Consider the following 12,723-nt stretch of genomic DNA (forward strand, 5'->3'; position numbering starts at 1 on the left):
TTTGTTCTTCAAATGTTGGTAATGTCCTGAAAGTTGATGATAATTGCAATCAGGAAGAAGCTTGTTTATAAAATATTATGTATCTGATCTATACTAACTCTACTTGAAGTGTGTACAGATTTTTTAAAGTCAAAATTTAGAAGAGTAAATCCCATTCACACAAAAAGAAGCAAAAAAATCTATCTTTAGAGCTCTGGCCAAATATTCATTCCACACAGCGCAACAAATATTTGGGGGTATATTGTCTCTGAATCTGTAAAACAGGCAGTTACACAAATTTTAAAGGGCCCTCACACCCATATTGGATCCCCACGTCATCATTACCTTAAAGTATGGTAGAAAATGACCAAGTCTTTTCTATCTTAGAATAATACCTGGTCTGTGATAATGTGTTAGTTATTTTACTACTTAAATTTCTCCCACTCACCACTATTATGTAAGTGTAATAATATCTGTTGTAGTTGCCTTTGTTAATTGCTTACCCACTAGCCATTCACCATCACGCCTCCTTTCTGTTCATGTATCTGCTGTCCCCTAAATGGCTCTTCCTTAGGAGGAGAGCACCCCAGTCCCAGCCCAAAGAGGCACATCATAATTACACTAAGCCATTCGTGGCACACACACACTCCCCCTTCTCTTACCAGTGACTGGTGTAGGCATGGGCATGTGATGCAATTGAACGAAAGAAAATCAAGAGAAAGTCTACTGAAGCATTTGTGGAAAAGAGTTTGTGGTTTTCTTTGCTGATGAAGAATCACAAAAGAGTCCCTTTCCTAATGGTGATATCTGTTTAAGATGCAGGAGCTGCTGCAGCCATCTGGCCACCAGAAGCAGTGCGAGACTACAGACAGACCAACACTGAGATTGAGGAGGCAGAGAGATGGAAAAAGCCTGGCTCTGGTGACATCCCTGAATTCCTGAATCAATCTTAGAACTGCCCTACCTCCACACCTTCTGTTGTCTCAGCTAACAAATTTTCTTTATTTTTTAAGCCAGTTGAATCAGACTTTTCTGTTACTGGAAGCCAAAATGTTATGATTGATACTTCTATTTACAGCAAATACATTATTTTCCATTGCAAGGGGGGGGAAAGCTAAGATCACAGAAAAGTTAGCAGGTCCACATCTATATTTTTTAAAAGATTTTATTTACTTGAAAGAGCACAACCAGAGGGAGTGGGAGAAGGAGAAACAGATTCCCTGCTGAGCAGGGAGGCTGACAAGGGGCTGGATTGCAGGGTCCTGGGACCATGACCTGAGCTAAAGGCAATTGCTTAACCAACTGAGCCACCCAGGCAGCCCCCTACATCTATTTTTTTTAAGACCTGGTGCATATAGAATATTTATTTTAGTGATTAAAATTGGATAAAATCCTGGGAGAGCCTGGGTGATGCAGTCAGTTAAGCATCTGACTCTGGGTTTCAGCTCAGGTCATGATCTCAGGGTCATGAGATTGAGCCTGGAGTCAGGTGGGTGTGAAGCCTGCTTATGGTTCTCTTTCCTGCTCCCTCTTCCTGCCCCTCCTCCTAACTCCTACATGTGCACACACATGCTCTCTTTCTCTCCCTCACTAAAAAAAGAAAAAAAGAAATGGATAAGATATTAATCTTACATGTTTATAAAAGAGGAAACTGGATATGGGGTATATAGGAACTCTGCACTATCTCCTCAACTTTTCTGTAAGTCTAAAACTATTAGTGAGAATTACTTAAAAATAGGAATAGAATTACTTAAAAATAGATAGATAAAACAAGGAGCTTTAAAAAATATGAGATTAATTTGCATAGTAATACTTCAAGTGCGAGAAACTTTGAGGGCAAAATCTCTTCACTTACATAGTCGTTTCCATACATCTTCCTACAAAGCTAAGGCACTTCCTAAAAAATGTGTAGGAGAACAGGAATCACTGAGATAAGAAAACAGCCACACTAGAGAGGTAGTAGGAGACCTGCTGGAGGTCACGTGCTAATTAGAGACAAAGCAAAGAACAGGCCTGGCCTCCCATGAAGGCAGTTTGCTTTTTCCTCTCTTCGTCCACTTGAAATGGCTCGTCTTGACTGACTTGGCATGACTCTTGTAAAACAGTCTCTTGTAAAAGACTCTTGACTCTTTTACGAAAGCTTCTGGGAAAAGAGAATACTCAATTTGGTAGAAAGTATTCAATCTGGTCACAGAGCAATAATTCAAATGCTATGAGGTGAAGAATCTAATTTTTCTCTGTTTTTAAAGACCATAACTAGAAAATCAATTCATTGAGCAAATACCTGCTGCTGTCCCAAACATCCCCGGGGACCTTGACTTTCACCAAACCTTAGCAATTTAACAGTACACTACAACTCAATAAAAATAAAATGTCCTTTATACATCTCTTTCTCAAGTAGAGCTAACCCTATTTATTAGAAAACATAAACATTGGGCAAAACTATTGTATATAGGTTTCTTTTGACTAATCTCTTCATACAAAATATTCTTATTAAAAGGCATTAGTTTAAATGTCTCTACATTAATTTTAAACATGGTAAAGTATGAGCTGAATAGTATCCCATGAGGGTATACCTGAATCACTGATAGACTGTATGAAAACTTTGCATAGTGTCATCTGGAAAGTTTCTTTTGACTTAAAAAAATAAAAAAGCAGAAGTTATTATATCCACCAGGAGGTTGTGAAGAAAAATTAACTCTAGAGTAGGAATAACTTCAATTCAACAAAAACTAGTAGATCATACCAGAGACCATAGAGGGCTGTCTATGCATTTCAAGGAGAAACAGCAACAGCTGAATTGTCATCTCCCTGACAAAGTCTATTGATAGAAGGTTGATCAGTGACAGTGAGCAGAGCTTTGCTATTGACACACTTTGTAGTCCATGTTCTGGCCAGTAGGCTAAAGACTGGGAGGCATTCATCCCAGAGGATATACAGGAAAAGTATATTGGAGCCTCTATTTATTTTTCAATCTCAAAAAAGAAACCCTTAAATTTACTAGCATTTAATATACTAATATTTTACCATACATATGAATGATTTGTAAATAAATATACACAGTTTAAGAGCATTATGGATAATTTTTTTTCCCTGACAACAGTATATGATCGATACCAGCAGAGATCTATAGGTACCATCTATGAGTTTCCACAATCATTTAATACAAATTACACACTGATTTTTGACATGTGTCTCCAAATATACTGATCTGTTAGACCTTAAGTATTTTCAAGGGACATACTCACTTTTCAGATGTTTGGTCTCCATTTGTCAACATACGATTATACTATAGGCACCATAATCCCAGAGCATTCAGTTGTTGTATAATATGCCCCTTTGTAAATGCCTAGGCATGGTATTTGGAAAATTAGTATACTAGACCACAGAAGGGGTTTTTTTTTTCTCTTTAAAAAGCATCCAACTGACTTTATAATTGCAAAATTCACTGCTTTTACATTTCTCCGATCCCACTGGTCATTATCCTATCCACAGGTCAGTAGTGGCATGGTGGCACATTGCTAAAATGAGAAGACAGAAAATAAATAAGTAAATCAATAAATGAACATAACAATTTTCAATGGTGATAAGGGCTGTGGGGAAAAAAGAGACTAGGGATATGTGACAGATAATACATGGTTGAGAGAGTGGGCTCTTTAGCTTAGATTATGTGTCCAAAGAAGGTGACCTACAGTGAAGACCTAAATGAGGAGAAGGAGCTATTTCTGCAAAACTCAGACAGAGCATTCCATGCAGAGGGTAAAGGCCCTGAGACAGGAATAGTCTGCCCTGTTTCAAAATGACAGGTAGGCCTGTGGCCAGATAAAGCGAGCACGGAGGGACAAAGAAGAAACCTAGGCAGGGGCAAGCCTGTATGGCGAAGTGTTGAGATTTTACTGAGTGCAATTGAAAGCCCTTGGAAGATATTATGCAGAGAAGTGACCTGATCTGATTTACATTTTTAAAAATTACTCTGGCTGCTATGAGGCAAATAGGTTTTAGGGAAAAGAGAATCAAAAATTAGGCAAGAATCAGCATTATTCACAATGTTCAAGAGGTGGAAGCAACCCAAGGGTCCATCAGTGGATGAATAGGCAAGCAAAATGAAGTATATACATACACTGGAATATTATTCTATCTCATAAAGGAAGGAAATTCTGACACATGCTACAACGTAGATAAAACCTGAGGACATTATGCTAAGCCAGTCACAAAAGAAAAAAATCCTGTGTGATTCAACTTACATGAGGTATCTAGAGTAGTCAAATTCAGAGACCAAAAGTAGAATGGTTCTTCCACAAGCTATGAGGTGGGGAGGTTGGGGAACTTACTTAATGGGTCCAGAGTTTCAATGTATGAAGATGGAAAAGTTCTGAAGATGGATGGTGGTTGATGGTTGTACAGCAAGGTGAATACTCAGTGCCACTGAACTGTACACTTAAAAATGGTTGAAATGGTGAATTTTATGTGTATTAACCACAATTAAAAAGTTGAGAATAAAAAATAGGCAAAGAATGATGGCTTGAACTAGAAGATTAGGAGTGGATAGACAAAAGGTATAGTTTGGAACTAGGACAGAGGGGACCTGTGGATAGTTTGGAGAGGCAAAAAAGAACAGTAAGGAGAAGAAAAAAAAAACTCAAGGATGGCTTCTAGGGTTTTTACTTGATCTAGTGGATAGATGGTAATACTATTCACAGAGCTGAGGGTGGCTTTTGATGGAGGTGGAGACAGCGATGGGGTAGAAATCTAGAGTTCTGATTTGGGTATACTAGGTTTGAGATGCCTCCTAGATGACAACCAAGCATAGGTGTTAAGTTGACAGTTGAATATTTTGTCTGGAGGTCGAAGGGAAGGCAGTGCTGGAGACAGGAGTGTGAGAGTCATTAGTATGTAAAACTCTGAGAAATGTGTAGTCAGAGAAGTTGACCTTGCCATTCCACTTAGCTCAACAACTCACCATATGTTATGTAACCCAAGAAAGTTGAGTGGCTTTGAACATAAAATAATTAATTTCTTTCTGTAGACAAGAGAATGTTAAGAGGAGAATAAAAGTTTTCACGAAGCCCCCGAGGAAGTGTTCAACCTCCCCACGGTTGAGTAGTTGTGTAGAAATGTTTATGGTCTTCCAGATTTCTTCTACTCTGTAGTTCTCAGTACTGCCTTGTGACGATAGCTAACTCTTATATGTAGATGTTAATTTTCTGACACACGTGGAAGATGTCTCAAAGTGAAGAACATATTATTTGTCTCACCCATGCCCTGCACATAAAAGATACTCAATATGTTGATTAACAGATTAACACGTTAGGGAGACCAGTAAGATCCTCCTCCAATAAGGAAGAAAACAAGATTATATGCATTATCGAGTCATGATTGCAATTACTGACCATTCTTTTCAGGAGCAGCATACTACATTTTTGCCTAAATTGCTTAGAAGAAAAACCGTCTAAATTGTTCAATTTAGAAATGAGCAAATTCAAAAGGTCAATGCACTTCTTCACTGTGAACTATTTGAATATGTCTGGCGTGATAGGAGCTTGAAAGTTTACTCATGAGTAAAAATGTGATTTAATTAAAAACAAAACTATCCCAGATCATCAGGAAGTGTTGGGCAGGAAACCCTCCATGGATCAATGCACCTCCTACTTGACATCAAACAAAACAGGTTGACAGCACCACCCATCACTCACACTCATTCACTCAACAAACATTCACCATGAGCCACATACACACCAGTTAGACTTACCCTCAATTCTCAGATAACTCAGTTATATTTATAGTCTAATTGGCTTGTAAGCAATGAGAAGAGGCAGAGACATTTTCAGGATTACCATGTCTGTGGGTGGTACATAGGGAAAAATAAAGCTTCCTCCAAACCATAATTGATTGACTTAGAATTTTTAAGTATCTCATTGTATTAAGTTAATTTGTAGATAAATATGTTACAAGATAACTAGAAGTTTCTCCCAGGCTAAAGAGCCAGATGGTGACTATTTGGTGTATAGATATAGATATAGATATAGATATAGATATAGATATAGATATAGATATATAGGCAGCTGCTTTACCAATGGCATTGAGACATCTAGAGAAGGAAGCAGCCCTTCAGAAGGAAAGTAGCCAGACTGGAAATTGGAGATTGAGGAGTCAGAAGTCAAGCAGCTGGCAGTGGATAGTCAAGGCTAGAAGACCAGGTTCCCAGAGTCAGCCTATCAGGTGCTGGGTCAGGGTTCTTCTCATAGAGATTGATGCCTTGGGTTAGTAAGACCACTGAGCTGATTAGTCAAACAGCTAACTCCAGTGTTCCGGTTTCATATGTATTAGCATCTTTCTCATTATAATTTGGATTCTCACTTATTGTTCTCTTTGCTAGCGAGAAAACCATCATTGTCTGGTCTTCTCATGATTATAGTTTGTGTTTTAATTAAGTAAATTGACATCTCATTTGCATACTAGACTCCTGTGAGCTGGGTTCATTTCTTGACGCCCCAAATGGATCCATCTTGGGGTACTAAATGCATGGAATTTCCAAGGGCTCTACTTTAAATGCACCAAGGGAAGTGAGCATCTGTGAGGCTTTTGGGCAAACAGCCACCCAAGCTCTCCCCACAACACCCTAACTATGACACAGTTGGACTTTCAAGCCTCAACAGAACTCCCTGGAAATTTTGGTATGGACAATCTTACTGTGCCTGTTAATACTTCCTTTGCCTTGGACAACAACTTCTTTATTCCTCCACAGATGATTTGACCTGCTGGGATTTGGTTTGCTTTTGTCAGGAATGAATGCAAAGAAGAGGTCATAATTTCTCTTTCACCTTAAGCTCTATTTCCTGCAAATCAAGGAGGCACTTCATGCCTGACACACAGACGTTAGGTACAGGCTCCCAATTGCTACACTCCCCCCACCCCCTTTAGACTGGTGAGAATCCTCACACTCACCCCAAGAACTTGAGAACAAAGAACAGCAGAAGTTGGTGACATTCCCCCTTGCACAAGCTTAAAAACACAAGTAGGATATCTAGATAATATAGCTGAAAGGTCACATAAACATGATATGGCAGAAACAAACCAGCCTACACCTATGGATTTGTAAGATCTTCTAATGAGACCTGTCAGTTGCTTGTTACCACAAAATAAATGCCTATTGGCTGCTTTTCTTTTTTCTTTTTCTTTTTTCCTTTCCTTTCTTTTTTCTCCTGATTAAAAAGAAAGCAAAACTGTAGCACAATTCTTAAACAAATTTTAAATGATATTATCACCGGTAATGCTTTGTTTTTTATAATTCAGTTCATCACTGCAGGCAAATCAGTTTCTCATTCATAAATTCTCTGATTGTCAAAACAATGTACATGATCGTTTATCATAATATAATGTATCTTGAAAAGCAATCATAACATAAAAGAAGACTTTCTCTTACGTAAAGGACAGCCTATTTTGAAATGTTTTCAAAGGCAATCCCTGATTGGCTATTCACTAATTTGTTGCTATGAGCAACAAAATATTTTATTTTGGAACCCCTCAGGATTTTAGTCACCCTCTAGTGTTGCATCTCAATTTCTGAGTTGTCTTTTCTTTTAGCTTTGGGACTTGCGGTTCTTTGGGTAGGAACATTTAACTTTTTTATCTAAATATATTCCTGTTCGAATTTTTTAAATATTTATAACATGCATGAATCACACAGGAGGGTGTAGGTTATTACTTGGTGTATAAATTAGAATGTCTAGTAGCAAACAAAAGAAGCAAATACTGGTTGACTTAACCAAGAAAGAACTTACTGACAGTGTTAGTTTCCAAGGACTGTTATAACAAAATATTATAAATGCAGTGGCTTAAAACAACAAAAATTTAGAGTGCCTGGCTGGCTCAGTTGGTAGAGAGGACAACACTTGATCTCAGGGTTGTAAGTTCAAGCCCCACTTGAGCAGAGCATTGACCTAAAAAAAAAAAAGAAAAGGAAAGAAAAAGAAAAAATTATTTTCTTCTAGTTCTGATGGCTGGAAATCCAAAATCAAGTTGTTAGTAGTGTCATACTCTCTCTCAAAGACTCTAGGGAAGACTCCTTCCTTGCCTTTTCCAGCTTCTGGTGATTTTCTAGCAATCTTTGGCATTCCTTGGCTTATAGATGGATCACTCCAATCCCTTCCTCCATTGTCACATGATGTTCTCATTGTGTGTCTCTTCTCTTCCTATGACAATACCAGTAATAGTCAACTAAGGTCCAACCCAATCCAGTTGGCTGATCTTAACTTGTTTATACCTGCCAAGACCCTATTTCCAAATTAAGTTGCACTTACAGCTACCAAGAGCTAAGGACAGGCTGAAAATATGAAGTCCAGAGGACTTAGCACATGCTATACAACGTACAGTCTTTTATCAGTCATTCTGTTGTTTCTCCCGGCTCCTCCAAGAGTTATGGGACTGAGCATCTCAATAGCCAGCCAGGTATAGGTCAAATATGACCAACGCTTGAAAGCATTGGGGCAGGAGTATCTGTCCTCTTCAGCTTCTATATCTTGAGGAGATACAAGGGTTAGCTCCCAAGGACAAAGAGTCTATTTCCCAGATAGAGCCAGATGCTATTAGAAAGACCAAATGTAGTCTGGGCTGCCAAAAACAAAGGAATTCTGTATTCACATTTTTATAGCTGCTCACAGATTAAGTGTGACTAAGAAAAAGGAAAAAAAAAGTATTCTGCAAATTCACCAGTTTGTGTACATACCTTCAGCATAGACAAGAAATCAACACAGAAATCCAAATCACTTGTATAAAATCTTTGGGCTCAAATGGACTTCAAAATTCTGATTTTCAGATTTTAGAAAGATACATGGTATGGACACTACATTATTATGCAGGATGTGCAACAGCATGCTATAATCAAATGCATAAACATCTCTACAGTGAATTATTTGAATATTCACACTAAATGACAGAAAAGACCAAAAAAAAGCTTCATGTCAGTTTAGGTCAGGTTTGGGTACTAAATGAGTTTAGTTCTGATCAGGTTTGCTATCAAATGTTATTTTTAAAAACTGGGACTTTTCAAAACTTTTTGTATTTTAGAAATACAAATAAGGAATTGTAGACTATCCTCTTCCTTGATAATTCATAAGGTCACAAAATCTAAAAAAATCCAAGTTAAGCCAAACACAAAACATCACAGGTAAAACTACTACAGCCTACAGCTAGGCTACCTGTGAATTCTCAATCTATCACCTACAATCTGTTTTTATATACTCTACTAACTTCCTGTAATCTACCACTAGTAAAGAACCTCAGCATATAACCAGTCATGTGGCAGTCGGGTTCATGACCGCCAGAGAAGAAAAGTGAAAACGTTCTATAAGAGGCAATTATCTTCCAACTAGGGCATTTGAGAAGATGGTCCTGCCATATATAGTTCAAATGAAAGTTAGGTATCTTCAATTACATTCATATCTATAATGTTAAAATTAAGAGGCCTATGGTCTCCGTGATTGTCATTTTTTTCTCAAACTATAAAGGAAAATCTCTTTAGGTGATCTTCATCTGCAGTAATACTCTGTGAACATGATCATTGCACAGAAGAAGAGAGAATAAATTATTTATGCCCAATATCAAAATGATTTTTCTTAGTTCTACTTTGGTTTCCAATGACCCATATATTGTTATGCTTAGAGTATAAAAAGACCCAAGTCACAAGGAAAGAACTATGGTTCCTCGTTGAGAAATAAATATTAACAAAACCTGTTATAAAATGTGTGAATTAGGTCAACTAATATTCGATAAAGGAGGAAAGACTATCCATTGGAAGAAAGTCTCTTCAATAAATGGTGCTGGGAAAATTGGACATCCACATGCAGAAGAATGAAACTAGACCACTCTCTTGCACCATACACAAAGATAAACTCAAAATGGATGAAAGATCTAAATGTGAGACAAGATTCCATCAAAATCCTAGAGAAGAACACAGGCAACACCCTTTTTGAACTCGGCCACAGTAACCTCTTGCAAGATACATCCACGAAGGCAAAAGAAACAAAAGCAAAAATGAACTATTGGGACTTCATCAAGATAAGAAGCTTTTGCACAGCAAAGGATATAGTCAACAAAACTCAAAGACAACCTACAGAATGGGAGAAGATATTTGCAAATGACATATCAGATAAAGGGCTAGTTTCCAAGATCTATAAAGAACTTATTAAACTCAACACCAAAGAAACAAACAATCCAATCATGAAATGGGCAAAAGACATGAAGAGAAATCTCACAGAGGAAGACATAGACATGGCCAACATGCATATGAGAAAATGCTCTGCATCACTTGCCATCAGGGAAATACAAATCAAAACCACAATGAGATATCACCTCACACCGGTGAGAATGGGGCAAATGAACAAGGCAGGAAACAACAAATGTTGGAGGGGATGCGGAGAAAAGGGAACCCTCTTACACTGTTGGTGGGAATGTGAACTGGTGCAGCCACTCTGGAAAACTGTGTGGAGGTTCCTCAAAGAGTTAAAAATAGACCTGCCCTACGACCCAGCAATTGCACTATTGGGGATTTACCCCAAAGATACAGATGCAGTGAAACGGCGGGACACCTGCACCCCGATGTTTATAGCAGCAATGGCCACGATAGCCAAACTGTGGAAGGAGCCTCGATGTCCAACGAAAGATGAATGGATAAAGAAGATGTGGTTTATGTATACAATGGAATATCACTCAGCTATTAGAAATGACAAATACCCACCATTTGCTTCAACGTGGATGGAACTGGAGGGTATTATGCTGAGTGAAGTAAGTCAGTCGGAGAAGGACAAACATTATATGTTCTCATTCATTTGGGGAATATAAATAATAGTGAAAGGGAATATAAGGGAAGGGAGAAGAAATGTGTGGGAAATATCAGAAAGGGAGACAGAACGTAAAGACTGCTAACTCTGGGAAACGAACTAGGGGTGGTAGAAGGGGAGGAGGGCGGGGGGTGGGAGTGAATGGGTGACGGGCACTGGGGGTTATTCTGTATGTTAGTAAATTGAACACCAATAAAAAATTAAAATAAAATAAAATAAAATAAAATGTGTGAATTATTACTGAGAGAAATAAAGAAGGCTGAAATAAATGGTCTATCAGGTTCATGGATCAGAAAACCTACCATTGTTAAGATATCAGTTCTCACCAAATCAGAGTAATCTTAAAGCAAAATCCCAGAAGTATTTTTTGTTTTGTGTTTTTAGAAATTGATGTGTTGATTCTGAAACTTAGGTAGAAATGCAAAGGACCTAAAATAGCCAAGATAATTTTGAAAAAGAAAAACAAAATTGAAGAACTAATGTAACTGATTTCAGACTTTGTGTAGAGCTCCAGTAATCTAGAGAATGTGGAAAAAATAGACCTATATATCAATGGAACAGACTAGAGAGTCCAGAAATAGACCTGCACATATATGTCAATTGATATTTGACAAAGATGCTGAGGTAATTCAATGGAGAAACAGTTGTTTCAAAAGAATGGTGCTGCAACAAATACATATTTATAAGGAGAAGGAAATGAATTCAGACCCCTGTCTCACACCATATGCAAAAATTTACTCAAAATGGATCAGAAACCTAAACATAAAAGATAATATACAATTATTTCATAGGAGAAAAAATTGTATGACTTTGGCAAAGGTTACTTAGGACACAGAGTGTGACTTATGACAAAAGAAATGACAAATTGGACTTGATTAAAGTTAAAAAGCACAGTTCTTTGAAAGATACCATTAAGAAAATGAAAAGCCAAGCCATATTCTGCTACAAAATACTTGTAGAACTTACAGCAGATAAAGGCGTGTATCCAGGATATATAAAAATCTGTTATTACTCAATAAGATGAACTTATTTTTAAAACTGAGCAGAAGAGTTGAACAGAAACTTCACAAAAGATGATACACAAATGGCCAATAAGCACAAGAAGAGCTAAAGAACATCATTAGTCATCAGGAAAATGCAAATTAAAACCACAAAATATGCACACCCATTAGAACAACCAAAATTTTCAAGACTGGCAATACACTCAATGAGCACCACTTCAGCACAGTATAGTAATTTCTTAAAATGTTAAACATACACTTACCCTATGACCCAGCAATTCTGCCCTTGCGTATTTATCTAAGAGAAATGAAAACATATGTCAACACAAAGACTTGTACATGAATAGTTATAGGAACTCTATTCATAATAGCCAGAAGCTGGGAACAATCCAAATGTCCATCAACAGGTGAATGGATAAATAAATAGTTATATGTCCATGTAATGGAATACTATTCAGCAATAGAAAAAGAATGCACTATTGATACATGAAACATCTTGGATAAATCTTAAAAATGTAATGCTTAGTGAAAGAAGTCAGACATAAAGAAGTATGAATCCACTCACAGGAAACCCTAGAAAAAAAAACAGGAGATCAATATTTTCCTGGGGGAAGGGAGGTTGATTTGGGAAGGAACACAAGGGAACCTTTTGGGGTGATGAAAGTGTTCTTTTTTCAGATTATGCTGGTGATTACGTGGAGTGTCCGTTGGTCAGAATTCATTAAGCTTTACACTTCAATGAATTTGTTTTTATTGTATGTAAACGATACCTCCTTAGAATTTATTTTTAGAAAAACTATAAACTCTGGTCACTGATGCTTTAAGGCTCCAGTCCAAGACAGGAAGGGGACCTGCCTTAATAATGCTCTGCATCTTTTAGGTTGATACAGTTCTGATCAATAGTG

At 37.5% G+C, this 12,723-nt stretch overlaps 1 protein-coding gene across 1 annotated transcript in view; it reads left to right on the plus strand.

Moving 5' to 3' along the window:
- The window catches only part of CDIN1 (CDAN1 interacting nuclease 1), a 232,985-nt gene extending 226,548 nt beyond the window's left edge, over positions 1 to 6,437 (plus strand). Inside the window, exon 11 of the mRNA XM_049104301.1 lies at positions 796 to 6,437. Coding sequence (XP_048960258.1) covers positions 796 to 862 — 67 coding nt within the window. The 3' untranslated portion in view covers positions 863 to 6,437. The remainder of the gene's footprint in view (positions 1 to 795) is intronic.
- The last annotated feature ends 6,286 nt before the right edge of the window (positions 6,438 to 12,723 follow it).

This window comes from Canis lupus, chromosome 30 (genome assembly GCF_003254725.2).
Source record: "Canis lupus dingo isolate Sandy chromosome 30, ASM325472v2, whole genome shotgun sequence".
Lineage (NCBI taxonomy): Eukaryota > Metazoa > Chordata > Mammalia > Carnivora > Canidae > Canis > Canis lupus.